This window comes from Rhamphochromis sp. 'chilingali' (assembly GCF_963969265.1).
Source record: "Rhamphochromis sp. 'chilingali' genome assembly, chromosome: 22".
In the NCBI taxonomy this organism is placed as follows: domain Eukaryota; kingdom Metazoa; phylum Chordata; class Actinopteri; order Cichliformes; family Cichlidae; genus Rhamphochromis; species Rhamphochromis sp. 'chilingali'.
In genome coordinates, this window is record NC_137950.1 from 20,262,823 (window position 1) to 20,286,587 (window position 23,765).

General features: G+C 38.3%; 2 protein-coding genes across 2 annotated transcripts; both read left to right on the forward strand.

The window, feature by feature from the left end:
• Positions 1–115: 115 nt before the first annotated feature.
• Positions 116–6,524, forward strand: LOC308391150 (disintegrin and metalloproteinase domain-containing protein 9-like). The gene is made up of 14 exons (XM_080873618.1): positions 116–188; positions 791–885; positions 968–1,044; positions 1,130–1,208; positions 1,290–1,397; positions 2,089–2,219; positions 2,401–2,563; positions 2,751–2,840; positions 2,961–3,156; positions 3,287–3,398; positions 3,898–4,078; positions 4,231–4,317; positions 4,392–4,493; positions 4,991–6,524. Exons 1-14 carry the CDS (start codon positions 182–184, stop codon positions 5,078–5,080), a joined length of 1,518 nt encoding a protein of 505 aa, XP_080729744.1. The 5' UTR covers positions 116–181; the 3' UTR covers positions 5,081–6,524.
• Positions 6,525–7,113: 589 nt separating this feature from the next.
• LOC308390883 (disintegrin and metalloproteinase domain-containing protein 9-like) lies at positions 7,114–22,738 on the forward strand. Its single transcript, XM_080873215.1, has 22 exons — positions 7,114–7,244; positions 13,716–13,822; positions 13,908–13,984; positions 14,064–14,142; positions 14,226–14,302; positions 14,521–14,713; positions 14,805–14,867; positions 15,122–15,193; positions 15,286–15,455; positions 15,585–15,675; positions 16,195–16,325; positions 16,825–16,996; positions 17,882–17,971; positions 18,083–18,278; positions 18,407–18,518; positions 19,321–19,501; positions 19,656–19,742; positions 19,836–19,941; positions 20,304–20,424; positions 20,513–20,612; positions 21,219–21,256; positions 21,384–22,738. Exons 1-22 carry the CDS (start codon positions 7,175–7,177, stop codon positions 21,505–21,507), a joined length of 2,457 nt encoding a protein of 818 aa, XP_080729341.1. The 5' UTR covers positions 7,114–7,174; the 3' UTR covers positions 21,508–22,738.
• The last annotated feature ends 1,027 nt before the right edge of the window (positions 22,739–23,765 follow it).

The following is a 23,765-nucleotide window of genomic DNA, read 5'->3' on the forward strand; positions in this document are numbered from 1 at the left end:
CGTGAGAGTGACGTAAGATGTCTACGAGAAAAACGCGATAACTCAAACGTACATCACTTGAAAGCGCCCTTCGAAGGCCGGAAGTCTAACCTGCTCTTGTTGCATCACACCCATCACACGATACTACCGTCGTGGTTTACAGCATTGTTTTATAGAAACAGAGAAAATCGTTATTTTTATCATGTTACGTAAGTGTTTCACATATTTGAGGTGTATTTGGGAGCTCATTCCATTCAACAGCTCTACACACACCTGTCTTAAAAGTCCACACATATAATTAAAATTAAATAGGTGCACCAATGCATACCTGTTGTATGACAAATATTTTAAATTGCTGTTATTTTCCGCCTAAATTTATCATACCTGTTTTTCCCGTCAAAGGAGGTTCCTTATTACAAGCAAGCAAAAAACAGGTAGACCTACTTTGGTTTGCCTCGAATTAAGCATAAAAGACACTCAGTAGACTCAACAGGCACGAGACCTGGATACATCACATTTGAGATGGGCTAAATGTTGTGTTGTTTGTCTGCTGAACTTTTTCTTTTGTACACTCATAACGACAATTGCTACATATTGTTGTTCATTTGTATTTTCATTATTACTCTGACTAAGAGCTTTGTTTGCTCTATAGTGTATACTTAATTCTTTCTCATTTAAAAGGATTGGATCGCAGAAATCTGATTGTGTTTTGAGTGTTGGCATTTAAAAGACCTTTTACTGATAAGTGATAATGAGATTATAAGTGAGTACTTCTCAGTATTTATAGTATCTTACTGAATTTACCTTCCAGATGTTTTCCATGGGGTTTCCAAGTATTCCATTGTAAATCCTCAGATGATTCACAGATGGTCTAGGAGCATTAACAGTCCACGACATTCAAAAGAGGTGGGTACCTGATACCTGACCTAATCATCTTTTCAGCAGATGGTCTAATATGGAACATTTAACATTTTTTGTATACATTTAGAAATATGGAGATGAGACCTTGTCATATGCAGTCACTATAGACAATAAAAAGCATGTCCTTCATCTGAAAAAGAACAGGTATGTGCAGCATTAGGCCACACAGATATTAATGTAAGTTCCTTTTTTGTGCTTTAGAATAATTTTTTTTTTCTCTTCCATTCAGAGACTTCTTACACTCAAATTTTGTTCAGTATTTGCGTGATGCCACCGGTAACTACGACACATCATATCCAGCAAATCAAGTAAGTTTAAGCTCAAACTCATTTGTAAGGCTGGATCTGAAGACTAGTTCTAAAACCTGTTTTTTTCTTTGCATTTCCCAGGTGCATTGCTATTACCACGGAGAAGTGGAAGGATATAAGAATTCACTTGTAGCAGTTAGCACATGCTCTGGTCTCAGGTATAAACAACTCTACTTCATCTGGAGTCAGGCTAGTTTTGTACTCCTTCTCCTGATAACTGGAAGTAGCTTTCTAGTTCCTCCTTCAGTGTTAGGATCCCTGCGTTTTGGTCCCAGTTTTTTTGCGTTTTTTGTTGTTTTCCCATTTCCTGTTTTTATTTATTTATTAACAATCTATAGTTTTGTTTCTTATCTAGTTCTGTTCTGTTTTGCTTATATTGTATCCCTGTCTGTCCCTACAGTTGTGCCCCATGTCTTCCGTTCTAGTCTCGGCTTTTTCCCCCTCTTTCTGTCCAGCCTCTGTGTCCTGTCTTCAAAGTGTGTGTGCTCTCATTGTTTGTTCACATTTTCCCTATGTTACTGTAAATTGGAATGTCTGTGGTTTGGTTCCTGTTTTATTTTGACAGTCCCTCACGTTGCATGTTTTATGTTCTGCTTTGCTTCCTGATATGTGCTGGCCATTCAATGTACAGCAGCCCTGCTGAGATAATACATAGGCTACATACCACTGGATATGTAATAATGTATCAATTTATATATATGTATGTATGTATGTATGTATATATATATATATATATATATATATATATATATATATATATATATATACATATATATACATATTGCTTACAGAGACATATATACACAGACATATATACATTTTGGCATAAATGTTATTAAAATGTCACAATTTAAATATACTGGTGGGGTTTTTTTTACAGTTCAGCGACAACAATTTGGCTTTTGTCTCCACTGTGGTGGCCCATGAGATGGGCCATAACCTGGGCATGAATCACGACACTGTGAACTGTCTCTGTAATGGAACAAGTTGCATCATGTCAGGAAGTGCTAGGTAAGACATTTTCCACAAATAAAAAAGTGTGATTTATTGTGTTTTCTACATGCTTAATTTTTCAGCATTTATTATTCCTTCAAGTGGAATCATATGAATTATTATTATGCAATTATGTAATTGGATATGAGGCATATCCAATTGCATATTTCTATTAATGGATTATCCCATTACTTTGTAGTGGTGCCACCAGTTTTAGCCAGTGCAGTGCATCAGACTTTGAAACACTGATTTCAAGAGGAGGAGGCGTGTGTCTGACAAATCAGCCCACTGCATCATATGTGACTGAATGTGGCAATGGCCTACTGGAGAATGGGGAGCAGTGTGACTGTGGCAGACCAGAGGTACTACTTTAAGATACGGTCACACACACTGGAAAAAATACCTAATGTTATCATTTGTATTCTTGGTGCAGTGCAAAATCTAAAATGTTACGCATTTTATTAACTAGGGTGCACATAAACATCTGCGTCATGACATATCTTTTTGTCTGTGTAAGTAAGAATAATTATTTCCATCTATTATATACAGGAATGCAAGAATGAGTGCTGTGATGCTGCCACATGTAACTTTACTCGTGGGTCCATGTGTGCTCATGGAGCATGTTGTGACAACTGTCAGGTCTGAAATGTGTTGGACTTTGCTTCTGTGTTGCAATTTTTCATTTCTTGTGCATTCCAAAAACATAAAAGTAGGTTTGATTTGAGTTTTGGTTTTTTTTCGTTTTTTCTTTTTTTTAAGATCATGGCTTTGGGAACACCATGCAGAAAGTCTGCTAACACCTGTGATCTTCCTGAATATTGTGATGGCACAAATGAATTTTGTCCAAATGACTTCTATCTCATGGATGGCCTACCCTGTGAAAACAATACTGCGTACTGCTATGAAGGACGCTGCCAAACATACGATTATCAGTGCAGACATCAGTTCGCACCAGGTAGATCCAGTAATAATTTATTACTTTTTTATGCTTTTAGTTTTCAGTAATGTGGTTACGATCACTAGGAAAGATAAGAATTCTCAGATTTGTCTTGTTTTTATCTGGATATTATTTCTCTTTTTGGCAGATAATGCAATAAAAGCAGCAGATATTTGTTTCCAAGATGCAAATATGCAGGGAGATCGGTTTGGTAGCTGTGGAATCAACAGCAATGGAAACTACATCAAATGTACTTTAGCGTAAGTACTGTCTTTTAATGATTAGACATCATTAATTTAACATGTTGTGAATTTAAGTAGTTTGCTCTCTCTGTACCTCCATTGGTTCTCCCTTGGGTATCCTGCTTATTTCCCACAGCTCAATTAGGTTAACTGTTGATTCTAAATTGGGTCTAGATGTGCATGTGAGCATGAGCTAATGTCTGTCTCAATGTGATAAACTGGCACCTTGTCTAGGTGTACAGTGCCAACTAATGAAGTTCACTGTTCGTAAATATTACATGATTACTTTTAGCTACCTGAATCATTTATTGTGAACCCACATCAGCGCTTGCTGAAACTTTTTGTGGCAAGATTAAAATTTTCAAATAAGCTATACTTTCCGTCCAAGTGAGATAATGCGAAAACTTTTAATAAAAGTGCAATTACAAAGAGCCTTTGATTAGAATAAAGAAAATAATGGCATCTTTGGCATACCATTTAAAGGTTTGTTGATTGTTTCTTTGACTTCCTGATGCAGAAATGCCATGTGTGGAAAGGTGCAGTGCGCCAATGTGGATGTGTATAACCCTCCTCCTGGTGTCACAGTCAGTATCAAAATAGTTGCTGGGAAGACTTGTGTTAATGCAGACTTCAACCTTGGTACCGATGTGGTAGATCCAGCCTATGTTAACCCTGGCAGCCCTTGTGGTAAAGGAAAGGTGAGCAGACTCTCGTTGCTAATGACAACAGAAAGAAATGTAACAAGTAATGCAAATGTGATTTCACTTTTTCTATGACAATAGTGTTTCTATAAGAAGGAAAATCTTCTAATGACTCATTTTAACTGCAGCAGTAAGTAATTTTTTTTCAGGCCTGTCTGGACTTTCAGTGTGTGAATGCCTCAGCTCTCCTGCCCAACCTGGACTGTGATGCAAATACCACCTGCAATAGCCAAGGGGTAAAACTGCATTTTCTTTTTTCATACAGACACTTAGGACATGTCAGACTTTCTCTTTTTAATGTTTATTTCAGGTATGTAATGATCAAGGGCACTGCCACTGTGAAGATGGCTGGGCCCCACCTAATTGTGACAAGTCAGGGCACGGTGGCAGCATAGACAGTGGTCCTGCTCAGGTAGGTGGACTTGAATAGACCTATGATCATCAATGCTGAGTTGGGCTAACAAAGTCCTTTGAATTCATCATTAGAGACACAGTATTTCAAATTACTGTTGAATAAATTGTTCTGTTCCTCCACTGACATGGTTGTGGTAACTTATTCTGATCTAGGCAATTTGGTGAAACTGTTTTGTGTAAATTTCCCAGTTTAACTATATGCGTGTTGGATCAGAAATAACATAATTATCAAGTTATGATGTGTGATCATCCATGTTCTATCTAGCAGTTGATGCCTGCACAGATAAAAAGCTAAAACTTTATCTGGTTTAAATTTGGTCACAACAAGTGAACTATTTGTGCACCTCTTAATAGCCTCTGGCACTGATACTATTACTTGTTACTATTTATTAAAAGTCACTGATTTTTGGTAATCTGATTTAAAAACATGACAAAACAAAAAGTTATTGATATACGTTGCTAATCCATTAAGTAATAAGACTTTCTCTACCACAGACTGCTCTTTCAGGAACAGCCTCCTGGTCTTCTTCCTGTTGGTGGTTCATCCTCTGGTCTTTCTCATTCTGGTGTCGCTCTACATTTTGAGACACACTGTAAATATCTTAATCATCTCGACAGAGAAAGGAAACACTGCCTTTTTTGTTGTTATTTAAGGAAGAAATGATGCTTTTGCTTAAAATGTAATCAGTGCAGGGGCAAGGGAAGTTGACTAAATTAAAATTAAACTCATATTTTTAATGTATCTTTCAATAATATCTTTATGTTCACTGATTTCACATCTACCTTAAAGGGAGATACACAAGCTGATCTGCCTAACTGGTTTCACTTGAATTAAATGTCAGTGTTTGGTATGGAGAACTGGAATGTTGGAATTCAGAAAAACTATCAGTTCCGGTTCATGTTCTCCTTTGTATTTTTTTTTTTATCATTAATACCTGTTCAGGAAAGCCATGTATGAGCCAAAGGTTCAGTTTGGAAGAATAGAGGAGAAGGGATGTGTGGTTCAGTTTTGTCATGAAACCGTCAGCAGGGGTCACTATTTTAAAAGCTTTTGTATACAAATAACACAGGTCAGTGGATTGAGATCAATGATAGAAACGGTTAATAGCTCTGACACAAACAAACTGAACAATCACTTTAATTTTTCTCAATACTTTGAAACATTGACTTCTAATTACTTATCCGTCTTCTAAACCTTAAGCATACTTTTCTGCACTGAGAGACTCCAAAGTCAAGGCAGAGAGACATTTCACTGGATCAATCAGACCCTTTGCTCCTTATTGTCACCTTTGCCCTGCCTTGCACCCGTTTAGCATCATAGTGCGAGCCATTTTATTTGCTGAAATCCAAATAAACCTACCTGAGACTGGAGAATTGAGACTAGAGTTTATCAGGTCAGCTTTTTGGACTTGAAATTCTGTGTAAGTAACTATTATTATTTCTGTCATTATTGTAATGTATATTTTCATGCAGTTCACAAAGGATCTTCTTTTGATTTGGCCATTGTAAATCTCAAGTCTGCTTTTAAAAGACAACCAGTTTGCAGCCAATGGTACATAGTAAAACTTTTCATGGTGACAAAACTTGAATGCTTGGTTGTCATAAATAGGTGTACCTTTGGTTGGGTGTTGTCTGGAATGCAGACTCAAAGTACACTGAAAAGGTACTTTATTAAGGTGAAGCCAAAGATCCAAAAGGCCATTATACAAACAGAATCCAGAAATTCAACCAGTGGCAGCTCAAGTAGCCAAAAGTAGTATAATGTAACAAAAATCTAAAGCAAGAAGTGGGCTTAAATACATACAAAGTGATCAATGGAAGTGGACAAAGCAGGATAATGAGAAACACCTGATTCTGATCAAAGATAATGAGGCAGGAAGGTATTTAATTACAGCTCATTTTAGCTGCACTTCTTGTCAGACTGAACTTGGTAAGAATGGATTTGACCAATGAAATGAGCTACCAAAAATAAAATATTAATGAATTCATAAAAAAAATATGAAGCTAAATTCTGGTTGTTTTTAAAGAAAAAAAAGTTATAATTACATCCATCTGCAGTTATTTTTTTCATGCCTTCTAGTTTGTAAACGTGAATAATGTGCTTTGTCTGCCTACTTTTTGAACTTAGACTGTAAATGTCTTTTGTACACAGGTATTTCTTGGGGAAAATAAATCTTGATCTCAGTGATACAACCTGTTTAAATAAAGAACGTAATGATAATTTCTGTGTGTAGCCTATACTATGTCATCACTAGACTAATATGCTATAGTTGGTTTATCCAGAAGCTCCTCGAATTTCTGACTTCCAAATAGCCTCCGAGATCTTAACCCTGACGTAATATATATCGAAAATATCCACTCAGCAAGTATTGTTAAAAGATTGCAATCTTTATATTAACAACACAAACAAACGGAGGCGTCTCTTGGTAGAAAAGTTATTTGGGACAAAGTTGTAAGGTAGGACTGAAATATAACCTTTAACGCTTAAAAGAAAACTTCTCATATAAAAATCCTCTGACAAATCGCTTTGAATTGTCACTGCAACAAAGTCCGGTTTTCTAAGGCGCTCACCTGTCCAAAGCCACACCCATCGTTAGCCACCTGACAAGGAGCAGGAAGCAAAGACACAAGGCAGGCACTCTGTGGGCCTAACGGGGACGCAATCTACAGACTTCAAAAATGATCATCAAAAATCACATCCTAATAACTGTTTTTGTTTTTTCCTTTATTTCTGGGATCGATAACAAAGGTAAGACTCCTCTGAGCTTGACTAAATGCGTAGGCTGTCGATGTTAAAGGACATACAACGAAAACTTGGAATTTTTCATTCTTAAAAAAAAAAGGGGGGGGGGGGGAGTCCAGAAAAAAAAGCTGTGTGTGATTAATCAGGACATATTTAGCTCCTGAAAGTACAGCAAAATAAGCTTAAATGTTGTTCTGGTCATTTTAATTTGGGTGTATTCTTAAATGTCTCTTTTCCTGAAGACTAGCATTATATAATCATGGAGTGACTTCTCTATTTTTATAGTATCTTGTTTTTTTTTTTGTTTTTTTTCTTTTTTTTCTTTTTTTTCTAAATGACATCAGAAACAGCAGTATGCGACATTACGTGATGGCAGAGCTTCAGTTCATCCTTTGTCATTTTTTTTTTTTTTTTTTTAATAAATAGGACAGGGGGAATGAATGAGAGAGAGAGGGGGAGAGAAAGAAAGAAAACCAAAGGGGAGAAGAGACGGTGAGAAGGGGGGGGAAGAGAGAGAAAAAAAAACAAAACTCCTGGGTCACCTGTATGGAGAAAAAAAACAAACAAACAAACAAACAAAAACAAACAGAGGAGACAGCAAACAACAAAGAGCAACATAATAATAGAGAAAACAAAGCACCATCACAATAAACTAGCTAGTCATAGATATCAGTATTTACTAAGTAATAAACGATATTGTGCAGCACGCAAGATAGACAGCGCACAGTGTGCTTTGAGGCAGCAGCCAAGAAAGCTTTAGTCCGCGTCTGTGAATACCCATGTGTGCATACCTGTGTGGATCAGCATGCTTGCATTCCAAAGGTTTCTCCATGTAATGATCTGCTAGGGAGTGTGGGGGGGCCACAGCCCCGTCCTCCAGGGTGTGAAGCGGGTATGGAGGAGATCAAAACTCCAGACATCCAGAGGCCCCCAGAACACAAGAGACCATGGAAGACCAACAGAGGGGCAGCCGCGCCACTGTCCCAGTAAGAGCTGAGGAGAGTCCCAGATGAGGGCTCGCCCAGCAGCCGCGGAGCAGAAGTCAGGGGGAGTTGCAGTGACGCGCCCGTGAGCTCCGCCGGCCCCCAGCTGCGCCTGAGTGACCGAGCCCTAGGCCGAGAGGCCGGGGGCACCCCACCTCCAAAGGGGCCCGAGCGAGCCCCAGGCCCCGACAAGCGGCCGCCAAGGAGTGAGCCGGTGTGCACCCGGACGCCCACCCCCAGACACAAAGAACCACCAACACACCGACACCTGAGGGAGTCCGCCACCGGCAGGGGAAGTGGTGGTGGGTGGAGATAGGCCTCCAAACCTTGGAGGGCCTGAGGTGTCCCCAGAGAGGTGGCGTCTGATACCCAACCTGACATATAGACACAGACATACAGGCACACACAGACACAAACATCCATTCCCACCCTCATGCTCTCATATGCACTCACTCCACACTCAACCAACGTGGAGACAGACATAAAGAGACGCTGTACACACAATCACACTCCCCAAGCGTACTCTACAAACCGGGTCTAGGTACCCTTGCCCCTGGAGGGGGGAATTGCACCCAGACCCAGGTGGTGTTACCCTTTTCCCTGCGGTGGGGAGAGGCAGACCACCCCGACTCCGCAGCAGCAGGGAGGCCCCACACCCCAGACCGCAGTCGGACGGCCAACTCCTCCTACTAGCCCTCCCGCTCCAGCAGGCCGCAGAGAATGGGGGTGGGAGAAGACTCCAAACCTCCCTCCACCCGCTCATTGTAGTGTTGATGCATATGTGTTCTAAGGTGCAATTAAAACCCAGGAGGGCATGGAGCTACCTGCCAAGGAGCAGCAGGTAAGCGCATAGTCCCTCCTGCTAGCCCTCAATGACTAAGTGTATTTAAAATTGAGAGGTGGGCAACGACGTCAGGGGTGAGGTATACACCCTGATGGTGATTTGGACTCCGTGATTGTGCCCACCCCCAAGATCCTATATGTATGTGTAATGAGAGTGTGAATAATGTGAATGTCTAAGTTGTGGGATAAAATTGAGGCAGAGGCAGCCAGAAGGGGACGGGGGGGGGGGGGGGGGGGGGGGTAGCCTCCTCTGCACCCTGGTGACATACCCCCACTCCAAGGCCCTGCATGTGTGGGTGGTTGTGGAGGAGCGGGAAGAGGGAGGCAGCTGGAGATGGGGAGGGAAGGAAGGGAGGGGCAGGTAACCCCTCCCTGGGGCCAGCTCCCCCGCTGACCCCAGTAGGCACTCCCACCCTCCGCGACCCGCCAGGGAAGGGGGGCCCAGGCCCATCAGACCGGGGCCCAGTGCAGTAGCGCCCCCCGGCTCCACAGAGCCCTGGACAGTCCACCCAACCCCACCACAGAGAAAACTGCACCCACCCCACCAACCACACATCTTCCAGACTACATAAGACGGTAAACACCCAGGCTGAGATCTTCCTCCACCTCTCCTGTATCTCCCCCTCCTGCAGAGAGTTCCTGAGAGAAGAAAGCTCCTGCAAGATGTGACCATCCCCCCCACCAGTTGAAGAGCCCCCCAGGCGGCTCGATGCACCGGCGGCACCCTGCTCCAGGGCCGGGCCCCCATGCACCCACCCGCCCACAACCCCGGCAACACACCAACCAGGACCCGAGCCCCCGAGGCCCGGCCCGGGCCCCAGCCCAGAGACGGAGCGCCCCCAAAACCTCACGCCCATCCCGGACCCACCCAGGGGCAGCCAGGTTGCCAGGTCAGTAACCCACGTCCGTCAGCACAGACCCTCCCCTAGCCCCGCTGCACGCAGCCGCGAGGAAACAGTCACCTGAGAGCCAACAGAGCCCTCAACCGGACGTGACCGCTACCCCGGGTTGAGCCCCCCAAGGAAGATGCCTCCGGGGAACCCCCCGACGCCCTAAGCCTGTCCCTACCTGATAAATCTGCTTCCCACTTTGCAGTAGGAAGGGATATTGATTCATCTAATTTAGAAAGTGTTCTGTATAGTTTAGATAATAATTTGGGGGATTTAAGAGTAAGAAAATGTGCCGCACTTAGTGGTGTTTGTAATTCAACTTGACTGAGGTTAAATTTCTTTTTTACTATGGATTTAATTTGTTGATATTCTAAAAACCTTGTCTTGTTGATCCCATATTGTTCAACTAGTCTGTCAAATGGAATAAATTCTGTTCCCTCTAATATATGTTCTAAGTATTTAATTCCTTTACAACTCCATTCTGGGAAATTAATCATATTATTGTTTTGTAATATGTCAGGGTTATTCCAGATAGGTGTACGTTTGCATGGGATTAATGAAGACTCCGTTATTTTTAGAAACTCCCACCATGCTGTTAGAGAAAAGCTGATGTTGATACTTTTAAAGCATTCATGTCTTTTGATGTTTGAGCTAATAAATGGTAGGTCTGAAATCTCTAGATCCTTGCATAGTGCCTGTTCAACATCTAGCCAGGGCTCAACTAAGAAGGTATGTTTTAACCATTCTGAGATGAACTGAAGCCTGTTGGCTAAGAAGTATTGGTGAAAATTAGGCAGATCTAATCCTCCTCTATCCTTGGTTCTTTGTAGCGTTTTTAAGCTAATACGCGGGGGTTTATCTTTCCAAAGGAATTTGGAAATATATGAATCCAGAGATCTGAACCAATCTTGTGATGGTTTGTTAGGGATCATCAAAAATAAGTAATTTATTTTTGGCAAGATCATCATTTTTATAGTGGCGACCCTTCCCATGAGTGATATGGGTAAAGATTTCCATCTAGTCAGATCGCCTTCTACTTTCTTTAGAAGTGGGATGTGGTTTAGTTTAGTTAAGTCTGAAAGCTTAGGAGAGATATTAATACCTAAATATTTAATATTTCCGGATTGCAGTGGGGCAGAGGAAGAATTATGGAAGGAGCAGTTAATGGGGAGAACTGTAGATTTTGGCCAGTTAATTGAATAATCTGAAACTCTTGAAAACCAGTTTATTAAAGTAATTACCTCAGAGAGGTTGGTTTGTGTGTTTTGCAGAAAAAGCAACACATCATCCGCATAGAGACTGATTTTATGTTCTATGTTCTTACATTTTATGCCCTTAATTGTTGTAGCCTGTCTAAATGCTGCTGCTAGAGGTTCGATAAAAATTGCAAAAAGTGAGGGGGAGAGTGGGCATCCCTGTCTGGTGCCCCTCAGGAGACAGAAGCTGGAGGATGTCTGGTCATTTGTTCTGATACGAGCCGTTGGGGAATTGTATAATATTCTTATCCAGTTTATGAAAGAGTTTCCAAAACCAAATTTGTGTAAAGTTGCGAATAAAAATTTCCAATTAACTCTGTCAAATGCTTTTTCTGCATCTAGAGATAATATTATGGCTTCGATGTTTTTATCGTATGAGTAGTCTATTAAATTAAGTAATCTACGAGTGTTTGTTGAGGAGTGCCGACCTTTTATGAAACCAGTTTGGTCAGGATGAATTAAGAGGGGGGTCATTTTCTCTAATCTCTTTGAGAGAGCTTTGCAGATTATTTTAAGGTCTACATTTAAAAGAGAAATTGGACGATTGCTTGAGGGAAATAAAGGGTCTTTGCCTGGTTTTAGCAGGAGACTAATGTTGGCAGAATTCATATTTGGTGGTAGTCTGCCCTTTTCCTCGATTTCCTGCAACATGCTGTGGAATACTGGTGCCAAAATTGTCCAGAATTCTTTGTAGAATTCTGCAGGGAAGCCGTCTGGACCTGGAGCCTTATTATTGGGCATACTTATCAGGGCTTCCTGGAGTTCACTTGGCGTCAGTGGCGAATCCAGTTCCATTGCTTGACTGTCTAGTAATTTTGGAAGAGTTACGTTGTCAAGAAACAGATCAATTTCATTTTTAGATGGGTTTATTTGTGGTGAGTATAAAGTTTCATAGAAATCCCTAAAAATGTTGTTTATTCTTCCAGGATCATATATTGTGTTCCCCGATAAATCTTTAGCAGCACATATAGTTGTTTTTTCTTTATTTATTTTTAGCTGGTTAGCTAGAAATCGACCTGATTTGTTACTGTGTTCAAAATTCTGCAAGCGAAGTCTTTGTATAAGGAATTGTGTTTTTTTATTAATAGTTTCATTTAATTCTAGTTTTGTTTTGCATATTTTGTTCAATGTTTCCTGATCTTGGTGGGACGCGTAGGCTTCTTCTAGTGATTTGATGTTTTTTTCTAATTCCTGAATATTTTTGTTTTCTTCTTTCTTTTTGTGTGATGAGAAAGAAATTATTTTACCTCTCATCACAGCTTTCCCTGCTTCCCATAGAACAGAAGCAGATATTCCGGGAGTGTCATTAAAGTCTAAATATGAAGTCCATTCCTTTTTAAAGTATTTAATAAAGTCTTCATCTTTAAGTAGTGATATATTAAATCTCCAGTTTTTACTTGGCGTAGTATTATTCTTGTGCATTAGTGTTAAAGATACAGGAGCATGATCGCTGACAGCTATAGGATGAATCTCAGTGTCTGAAATGTCACACAGCAGTGAGCTGCTGACCAAAAAATAATCCAGACGAGAGTAAGAGTGATGAACATGCGAGAAAAAAGTATATTCCTTACTGGTGGGGTGAAGAGAGCGCCATGCATCGCAAAGACCAAAGTCGTTCATATACTGTTTGATTATATTTGTGGACTGCCAATTACGCTGAGTTCCTGTTGTGTTGAGCCTATCCATTTCTTCATTTAGTCCAAGGTTGAGGTCACCGCCAAGAATGAGTGTGCAATCAAGGTGTTCAGAGAGTGCACTAAAAAAACCGTGGAAGAATGAGGGTTCATCAACATTTGGACCGTATATACTAACAATACATAGTTTTTTGTTCAATATTGATAGTTTAATAATTAGAAATCTACCCTCTGGATCTATAACTGTATCGAGTACTGTAAAATTAACATTTTTATGTATTAAAATTGCTACTCCCCGTTGTCTAGAATTATAACCGGCTGCAAACACGTTAGGAAACTCAGGTGTTTTAAGTTCATTTAAACCTGTGACAGGTTTGTGAGTTTCTTGTAATAAAACAACATCTGCCTGTAGTTTTTTAAGCTGGTTAAATATTTTTAACCTCTTTCCTCTGGTGCCAGCTCCATTTACATTCCATGTGACAAACCTCAGCATGCCCTTAATTGTGCGTGTATGTTTAATGATGTATGCTGGGTGTTTCGTTTAGACAGGTGGAGAGAATATGGAAACATCCCTTGTTTGTAAATAGAAAGAGAAAAAGAAGTGTGGTGAGAGAATCCATAAGTCTGACTATGTGTGTGAATATTCACTAATATGAACAAGCGTGGCTTGCTTATGTGTCCTGCAAGTCTGTGCGTGCTGTGAGGCTGTTGTGAATGTGCTCCTGAAAGTACAGCAAAATAAGCTTAAATGTTGTTCTGGTCATTTTAATTTGGGTGTATTCTTAAATGTCTCTTTTCCTGAAGACTAGCATTATATAATCATGGAGTGACTTCTCTATTTTTATAGTATCTTGTTGAATTTACATTGCAGATGCTTTCCAGGGGTTTACATCAAAGCTTTCCAAGTATTCCATTGTAAATCCTCAAGCGATTCATAGAGGGTCTAGGAGCATCAACAGACAACATCATTTAAAAGATGTGAGTACCTGATACCTGACTGAATTATCTTTTCAGCTGATGGTTTAATATGAACTTTTTTTTAAAATGCTCTTTACATATTAAGAAATATGGAGATGAGACAGTGTCATATGCAGTCAACATAAACAACCAAAAGCATGTCATTCATCTAAAAAAGAACAGGTATGTGAATTTGGTTGTAGTGACATTATAAGCTTATATTAATGCTGCAGACAAATATATATACATCTTTTCTTTTCAGAGACTTCTTACACCCAAATTTTGTTCAATATTCACGTGACGCTGCCGGGAACTACAACACATCGTATCCGAAAGAACATGTACGTTGAAACACACCTTAAGTTATAAGGCTGGTCTTGAGCATTAACTCTAAAACCTGTTTTCATTTTGTTGTTTTTTTCAGGTACATTGTTATTACCACGGGGAGGTGGAAGGCTATAAGGATTCAATGGTAGCGCTGAGCACGTGCTCTGGTCTCAGGTTTGACTATCCCTATTTAAAACAATTCAAATTATTTTCCAGTTATTCTGGTTATTGGGAAATGCTCTCGATAAGGGCCAATGATTTGCTTTAACCTTTTTGAGGAATAGTATCTAAGTTTCCTGAGCTCATAGTACCTGCTACAGGATTGCCATGCCAAGCCCCTGAATAGAATTAGAGCGTTTGTCACTTAGAATGTCTTGAATGCTTTTCTGTAGGGGTGTGATCTTCTTTGAAAATAAGGCCTTTGGCCTGGAGCCTGTGCCACAGTCCACCACCAATGACCACCACCTCTACCTTTTGGAGGACGTTCAGACCGAGCCCATCACCTGTGGAGTCGTTACTGAGGCTACTTCAGTGCCGAGCCACGAACCCTTTGAGCCTGGCCAATCCCTGACTTCTCTGCTGCGGGTTAAATGCTCATTTGTTACTTCAACATATATTTGCAGTGTTAAAAGGTTATGCAACATGAAAATCATTGGGGTTTTTGTTGCTTTAACAGAGAAAACGCAATTTACCACAGACCAGTTATGTGGAGTTGGTGCTGGTTGTGGATAATCTCAGGGTGAGTGTGTAAATATATATGTAGATAGATATATATGTGTCTATGAACTCACTGATATGGAAATAATGACTAGGCTTTTGTAAACTGATGCAGTAAATGAATATATTACTCCTGGTGTCACCAGGCATATAATAGTTTTTAAAATAACTTTTCCCACAAAATCTGGAGTGCTTATATTGTAAAATATAGTGCCAAAGCTATTGAGCAGCATGTTAATGTAAATGCCATTAAATACAAATTAATTGTGTTGACAGTATACTTTTAAGAAAAACAATGCAACAGCAGTGAGAGAGGAGATGGTGCAAATGGCTAATCTACTGGACGGGGTGAGATTTTAAGTAGTTTGTAAAAGAAAACGTGCCTAATTAAACTAGATTCTGTACTAAAACACTGGTATTTTTTTTCCTCTTTGCTGTAGTACTACAAGCAGCTGAACATCCGAGTTGTCCTGGTGGGCCTGGAGATTTTTAAGGATAGTAATCCTTTTAGTGTGGACGGCAGTGCAGGAAATGTGTTGGGAAATTTTGTTCAGTGGAGGAAGACTTTTCTGATACCCAAAATCAGGCATGACATTGGACAACTCATTGTGTAAGTAACACGTGGTCTTTGTCCTTTGGTTTATTTATTTATTCTGAGCAAGATGTTGTATCAATAATGCTTAATATCAGAATATCAACTGCTCTCTGACACATTTACCCCTTTTTCCATATTTGTTAGTGGTCAGTCTGGGGCATATCCAGGAGGTGTATTAGGTATGGCCTTTGTGGGCACAGTCTGCTCTGCCTCAAGTTCTGGAGGAATCAATGTGGTTAGTTCATCTCTGTTAACTTCTAACACCAGCTGACACACAGAAACTGATACCAATCATACATTATTCATAAAAACTGCAGCTTATTCTCGCAGGCTTTGAATACATTCTACTCTAGTCAAACAAGTTATACTTGAATGCACTCCACCACCGTGACAATGCATCTTTCTTTGTATTATTACAAAGTCTTTTTGGAAACTGCTTTTCTTATTAGTTCAACAACATAATGTATAACATGTATCAATTGCTATTACTATTGCAGTTGAGAAAGTGATTACATCAATAAATTGATTTCTAATATTAATAGAAATCTATATGTACTATATAATATTATATTTTTTGTAGATATATTTGATATATGCTTTTAAGTTCATTTACATTTTTTTTCTTCTGGCTATACACGAATAATGATTTATCATATCATTGATTTAAACTCTCATTTCAAATTCAGGAGCTGCAAATTGGGCATAAATTTTGTTAAAATGTCACCATTTAATGTCCTGTGTTTGTTTTTTACAGTTTAGCAACAACAATTTGGCTTTTGTCTCCACTGTGGTGGCTCATGAGATGGGTCATAACCTGGGCATGAATCATGACTCTGCGAACTGCGCCTGTAATGGAAAAAGCTGCATCATGTCAGGAGGTGCCAGGTAATACAGTTTTCACTAATGTTCAAAAAATGTTTAATTTATTGTTTTTTCCGTAGAAGTCTTTTTTTTTAACCTTCCTTACAATTCCAATTCTGAAAATTTGGGACGATATGTCAAATTTAAGGAAACAATGAATCCAATCACTAGTAAAGGTCTAGCTGTATGCGAACGTTATCTGAAAACGCCGTCACTAGCTCATTCCAAATGAACTGAACCAAAGTGAAAAACTGTTCTGTGGTTGTACGAATCAAAATTTGAAATTCTTTTTCGGAAACCTGGGTGCTGAACTGAAGAGGAGCGTTAGTGCCTATGGAAATGGCAGCTTTAACATCTGGAATGGCACCATCAGTGCTGAAAGATATATAAAGGTTTTAGATCAGTATAGATATTTAGAATTTGACAACAGAAACCTTTCACTATAGTAGGGTTTTTAAAAACATCTATATGAGGCCTGTCCAACTGTATATTTCTATAAATGATTTATCCTGTTATTTTGCAGTGGTGCCACAAATTTTAGCCAGTGCAGTGAAGCAGATTTTGAAGCACTGATTTTAAGAGGAGGAGGCCTGTGTCTGAGAAATCAGCCCGCTGCATCAAATGTGATTAGCAATCCTGAGTGTGGCAACGGCCTACTGGAACAAGGGGAGCAGTGTGATTGTGGCAAACCACAGGTAGAGTACTACTGTCAAATATAGTACTGTGCAGAAGTCTTGAACCAACCCTCATTTCTTTATATTTTGCTTCCATTTATTTATTGAACAATAGTTTTTCAGACTTTCTAAGAGTTCATCTAAAGGTCATTTCTTTTATTATTCTTTTATTATTATATTTTTTAAGCTACTTCACTTAAATGTTTGAATATTCAGGAAATACCAAAAATAGCGTAGTTTAGCAATCATAAATTGTATTTTTGCACCATCAAGGTGATTGCCAAAGAGCCATTAGCCAAAAAACATGGCATGTTTGGTATGGTGTGCAAATCTTTGAGGAAACTGGACAGATGGGGGGGGGGGGAGGGAGAAGTGACTGACCTGAAAATCTATTTGCAGCAAATGAAAAAAACAAAAACACTGTAGTTCCATGTATGTTTGCAAATTTCAGTAAATCACTGCAATTATTTTCCAGTTTCCTTGCAAACTATAATGAAATAAAGGGTTGCTTAAGTCTTTTGCTCAGTACTGTAAAGTCAAACACACTGAAAATAATACTTTATAACAAGCATTAACAATAGGTAATCATGTAAAGGTTTTTCTTACATGCCTTATAAATTTGAATTAACAGTACCATCTGTTAAATTGCATCAAGTCTTAAGAGGGAATATTAGATATCATATCATATCAGGATGTCTAAATATGGAAACGGACATTTACAAAGTAAATACAATGTGCAAAGAATTGCAACCTTTTTTGTAAATTAATTTCACTTATTGCGGCACAATTACCCAATTACACTTCTGCTTCATGCCTCTGAGAGTGAAAATGCTCTGGCGGTGTTGAAGTTTTGTATCTTTTGTTTAAATAATTAATAACTGTCTTTTTTTCATCTGTTTCATACAGGAATGTACGAATAAGTGCTGCAATGCTGCCACATGTACATTTACCCACGGATCTGCATGTGCTCACGGAGCATGTTGTGAAAACTGTCAGGTCTGAAATGTGTTGGATTTAGCTTTATGGTTGATTATTGTGCTTTTTGCACCAAGAAAAAACATTTGGAAATGTGGGTGAGTTAACTTTTTTCTCTCTTCTGTTTTTTAGCTGAAAGTTGCAGGAACGCCATGCAGAAATTCTGTCAATACCTGTGATCTTCCTGAATATTGTAATGGAAGAAATGAATCCTGTCCGAATGACTTTTATCTCATGGATGGTCTGCCCTGTGAAAACAATGCTGCGTATTGCTATGAAGGACGCTGCCAGACATATGATTATCAGTGCGGACATCTGTTTGCACCAGGTACATCTAATAATAATTCATTACTTTTTTCATGCTTTTAGTTTTCAGTAATGTGGTTACGATCACTAGGCAAGACTTCTCAGACTTTTCTTGTTCTTTTTTCTGGATATTATTTCTCTTTTTGGCAGATAATGCAATAAAAGCAGCAGATATTTGTTTCCAAGATGCAAATATTCAGGGAGATCGGTTTGGTAACTGTGGATCCAACAGCAATGGAAACTACATCAAATGTACTTTAGCGTAAGTACTCTCTAATGATGTCATTAATTCATCATCTCATGAATTTAAGGATTTTAGATAACATGTGTTGAAAAAGTACTGCGCTAGTCATGTTGAACATCGACTTTGTTTTTATAAAGTTGGTCAAATCTGAGAAGAATTCCCATCTTAATCCCATCCCCTCAGACTTTGCTCTTTTTGTACAATGATGTATAGCTATATCTAATGATATCTAATGAAAACATGGACAATTTTACTCTTATAATTTGGCACTTTCTAAGTCCTCTTATTTTCCATTTTTTGATCCCCTGTTGGAGTTCACTTTTCAAAGATGTTTGGTTGAAATAAGCACCTTCCTAACTATGGTTTGATACTTAAATCTAGCCATGATTTCTTATGGAACAACATTATTTGTGAACAAACTTGTTTCCTTTTACTTGCCAAATGTTAAATGTGAGATTATATTTACTCATTGAACAAAAACATGAGAAACCAGAAGTGTAGATTATACTTGTTTTTAAAATAAAAGTGTGGTTCTTGGGTTTTAACTTCAACCTATTGCTGATAAGTATGATGTCATGAATCTCCTCTCTCATCGTGAGCATGTGAAGCTTTGCTGGTACACTAAATTCAGCATGTATTCGATTAAGCATATGTGAATGTGTTTGAAAAAAAAGTAGCATTACTTTATCTGATGGCAGTAACTGAGTGATAAGATACAATTGTAGCATTTCAGTTAATGATTAGATTTACCTTTTTTTCATCCAGTGTTTCAGTCATTTGCAACTGTGATTCATTTTCTTAATTTAACTCTGTTACACAGAAATACCATGTGTGGAAAGGTGCAGTGCACCAACGTGAATGTGAATAACCCTCCTCCTGGTGCCACAGTCAGTATCAAAATAGTTGCTGGGAAGACTTGTGTTAATGCAGACTTCAACCTTGGCACAGATGTGCTGGACCCAGCCTATGTTAACCCTGGCAGCCCCTGTGCTACAGGAAAGGTGAGCAAACTATTTTAATGACAAAGTAAAGAAATGTAACAACTAATGCAAATACGGTATCACTTTTTTTACAAAAATACTGTCAACATCATAAGGAAAAACTGCTAATGACTCAATCTAACTGCACCAGTAAGTAACATTACTTTTCTTTTAGACCTGTGTGAACTTTCAGTGTGTGAATGCCTCTGCTCTCCTGCCCAACTTGATCTGTGATGCAAAAACCACCTGTAATGGCCGAGGGGTAAAGTTTCTTCTTTTTTTTTTTTGTCTTTCTTTACTCAGATTCCAGCCACTTAGGACCTGCTGGATATTTACTCTTTAACGTTTATTTCAGGTTTGTAACAACCTAGGTCACTGCCACTGTGAAAATGGCTGGGGCCCACCCTACTGTGACAGGTCAGGGTGGGGTGGCAGCATAGACAGCGGCCCTGCTCAAATAGGTACGTCTTAATTCACCGGTTATGACCTATGACAAATAAGTCCCCTAATACCACATGTGTGGCAATATGACCATCTGAATTCATCATTAGATACACAGTCATCTGTTATCCCCTCATTAGTGGAGACATTATTGCCGTAGCATTTGTTGTTGTATCATCTGTATGGGAAAATTTTCATTTTTACCAACGACATGCAGGGTATGTCTGCTGAATCAAAAACAATGTGATAGTTCACTATTAATTTTCATCTAATAAAAAGCAGAACTTTTAGAAAGTTCCCTCCTGGTGCAATTAAATTTTCACTATTGTTCCTAATTCACATCTGAACTTAATAAAGAACAAACATCTCTTTTTTGCACAAGACTACTCCCTCAGAAACGGCCTGCTGATCTTCTTCCTCTTGGTGGTTCCTCTTCTGGTTCTTCTTATTTTGGTGCTCCTTTACATCTTTAGGAGAGAGTCCTTAGAGCCTTGCCTCAAAAGGTAAACTTCAACTCAAATTAAGTGTACATACTAATAGTTTTGTTTTTCATATGGTGTTGTACATTTTGATTTTTTTTTTCTTTTTCAGGTTACGTAAGACTCAGACCAAAAACACAAATGCAGGCTCAAACAGCAATGCTCAAACGGGTGCCAGACCCATACCTCCACCTGAGCGTCCCACCAACCGGGTAAATATATTTATCCACTTATCTTCATAGTTATGGTAAAAAGAAAGTACACTCTCTGTCGATCCAAGGCTTTTACGTCTTAGGGCATGTTACAAATGTCCTTAACAGGTTCTAAAATGATTTAAATGCAAGAGGAAGAAGTTGACCAAACTTTGCAAAGCAAATTTGTAACATTCTGAAAAATAAAGGAGCCAAGTCAAAGAATGGCCCAGTCAAAGTCCAGACTTAAACCAGGACTTTAAGAGAGCTGTGCATGCAAAGCTCAATTAACAGAAGCAACATTGTCCACAGTCACGTGAGACTTATAGAGAAAATGATTACATGAAGTTATTGCTGTTTAAAGTGATTTTAGATGCTGTTGGATCACAGGGTGTAGTTCATTTTTCACACACTGTTTCTGCATTTTGGCTGACATCATGCAATATGTCATATCCTTGTGCGTAAAACCTTAAAACTTAAAGAGTGTGTACTTGTGTGAAGGACGTGAAGTGCAATGTTTGTTTATTTTCTAGTGAAAATGCAAATCCCTAAACAGGAAAGGTAACTCTGTTAGATGTTTAGTGTTTAGTGTTGCTCACTGTTGTGTTTGCCTTGTTCTTATTCTAGCCTGCATTTCCAGCAGCTGCCTCAACTCCAGTTTCTGGGTATGAACGGACTTACTTTTTTACTTAACTAAATCCATACTTCCCTCATAGATAAATGGAAACTGAAGCTGTCAGTACACAAACAAACATGTGTGATTGGTTTCTGACTTTAAACATAATCTGTCAGTTTCAAGTACGGAGAAACGAACTACTGGGATGATGAAAACAGTCATGACCCCCCTGAACAACCACCTCCTGTACAAGGCCCTGGAGTACCCAGACCAATCCAACCGAAACATCTACCAAGCTAATTGCTTTCATACAGTATCATTTAAATTATTTTCTGAAGTTATGAATTTGCTACAGATCAAAACTGTATGAAGAGACTATTTTAAAATACTAATTAAAGGCACGCTGTTTGTAAGATTGACTGTTATTATGTGGTAGTGGATGAGGCTGGTAAATGTTTACTGACTGTTTTATTAGGTCTTTTTACTGTTTGGGGATACATGCAAATAAAATTCAAAAAGAGTTTTATATTTTACATCATCGTGCTTTTAAAAAAATAAATATTATTGATGTTTCTTGCAGTTAAATGCAATTGTTATAATGTGTGCGATGTAATAATGAAGGGTATCAAAAATGGACTTTGATTGTTTCGTTGTAACTGAGTAAAAAATTCTTGTGGCTTTTAAATTATTTCTACACTAAGAATAGAAACAGAAACACTGTGTGTAGAATCATAGAGTCAAAATGGCAAAAAAATAAATAAAATGTAAAACTAAATAAAGCTTCAGCATCCAGCCCATTTTGGCCACTTAAGATGTGTTGATAGAACTGCAATTTATTTATTTTGAAATTTCTGTTGCCCTCAATACTATGCCTCTTTTTTACTCTTTTGTTTTTGTTTTTTAAATAAAGGGTATATAAAAGTGGCTTTGCCAATAACAACTTCTTGAGGCTTCTACCTTGTGACAGGAATGTGACTCAAAACTAACTTGAAATCATTTCATCACATCAGATATTTTTGACATATTTTGAAAGATGATAGAATATTATTTCAAACATGCAAATATAATTGAAATAACAAGAGAGAAAAAACAAAACTTAAAAATCATCAAGTTTTCATATATATTTCTACATAATGTGTGTGCTTGAAAAGGAGTAGGATGAAGTTTACACTTTTCCTGTTCCTACCCCCTTATTTCAAATTTCATTGCTTACAAATCCATCTCCAGAATTCAACATTATTTGATCCATATATGTTTAACTATGTACAAGTCTAACACATTGAACATACACAAATAAAACCATTTTCAGCACATAAACCAAAACAACAACAAACTACATTTTTACATAAACTAATCACCCTGTGTTTAACACTTGCTTAATGTGTGAATTTTTGCATTGATTTACTTTTCTTGATTTCATCGATTTCATTGATAAAAAGTGGATTTGAAGGTTCTCTTGAAGTAGCTTTATTTGTTATCCTTATTGCTCTTTTTCTGCAGAATGTATATTGGATGGGTGTGTGTTTTGTACTTGTTTCCCCACACAACCACACAGTATGTCATGTACCGCAGTATGATAGAACAATACAGAGTATATAATGATGTTTGATTTATGAGATCCTTAACCTTGCCAGAGACTTCGATATTTTGCCTTTGATATAAGTAATGTCTGGAATCCAGGATAGTTTGTGATGTATTATCACACCAAGGAATTTTATTTCAGGTACTGTTATTTATTGTCAGTTTACTATTAGTAGAATATGTGCATTTCCCAAATATTATGAATTTTGCTTTACTCAGGTTCAATGTTAATTTATTATGATCAAACCAGGTCTTCAGATTATTTAATTCATATTCTAGTTCATTCAGAAGTTATTCCAAGTTACTTCCACAGCACAGTAAGTTTGTATTATATTATATAATATTATTTTCAAAGATGTTGAAATTGCACATATCTCATTAATGTACAATATGAAAAGCAGCAGCCCCAAAACTGATCCCCAAGGATCAGTTTTGGAACACAACGGATTTCAATTCTGACTTTATGGCATTTATTTGGGTAAATTGTTTACGGTTTTTAAGGTAACTGTTAGCCCATGATAATGCCACCCCTCTGACCCCATATGTAGTTTGTTATGTAAAAGGTTGCGATGAACTGTATCAAATGCTTTCTTTAAATCTAAAAAAAACTCAGACAGCATATTCTTTGTTTTCAATAGCAGTTGTTACTGTATCTATAAACTCCATTAAGGCATGCATTGTGGTCATTTTAGGTCTAAATCCATACTTGCTTTATATATAGTACATTGTTTTTTTGTGATAAAGTCATATAATCTATTGTAAAATATTTTTTCAGTATCTTAGAGAACTGCAGTTGTAGAGAGATGGGCCGATAGTTTGCTATCTCCAGCTTTATACATTGGATCTAACTTTGCGATTTTCATCTTATCTGAAAATAATCCACTTTGTAATGACAGATTACAAATGTAGGTAAATGGTTTCACAATACATCCAATAATATCTTTAATTAAGTCCATATCAATGCCATCACAGTCATT

What these genes read in the sequence shown, in the direction of transcription:
- LOC308391150 (XM_080873618.1), top strand. An exon ending in GTCCACGACATTCAAAAGAG is followed by an intron (nt 886 to 967) that starts GTGGGTACCTGA and finishes GTATACATTTAG; the next exon opens with AAATATGGAGATGAGACCTT. An exon ending in TAGACAGTGGTCCTGCTCAG is followed by an intron (nt 4,494 to 4,990) that starts GTAGGTGGACTT and finishes TCTCTACCACAG; the next exon opens with ACTGCTCTTTCAGGAACAGC.
- LOC308390883 (XM_080873215.1), top strand. Translation starts at nt 7,175, where the DNA reads ATGATCATCAAAAATCACATCCTAATAACTGTTTTTGTTTTTTCCTTT. An exon ending in TGGCTAATCTACTGGACGGG is followed by an intron (nt 15,194 to 15,285) that starts GTGAGATTTTAA and finishes TCTTTGCTGTAG; the next exon opens with TACTACAAGCAGCTGAACAT. An exon ending in ATCATGTCAGGAGGTGCCAG is followed by an intron (nt 16,326 to 16,824) that starts GTAATACAGTTT and finishes GTTATTTTGCAG; the next exon opens with TGGTGCCACAAATTTTAGCC.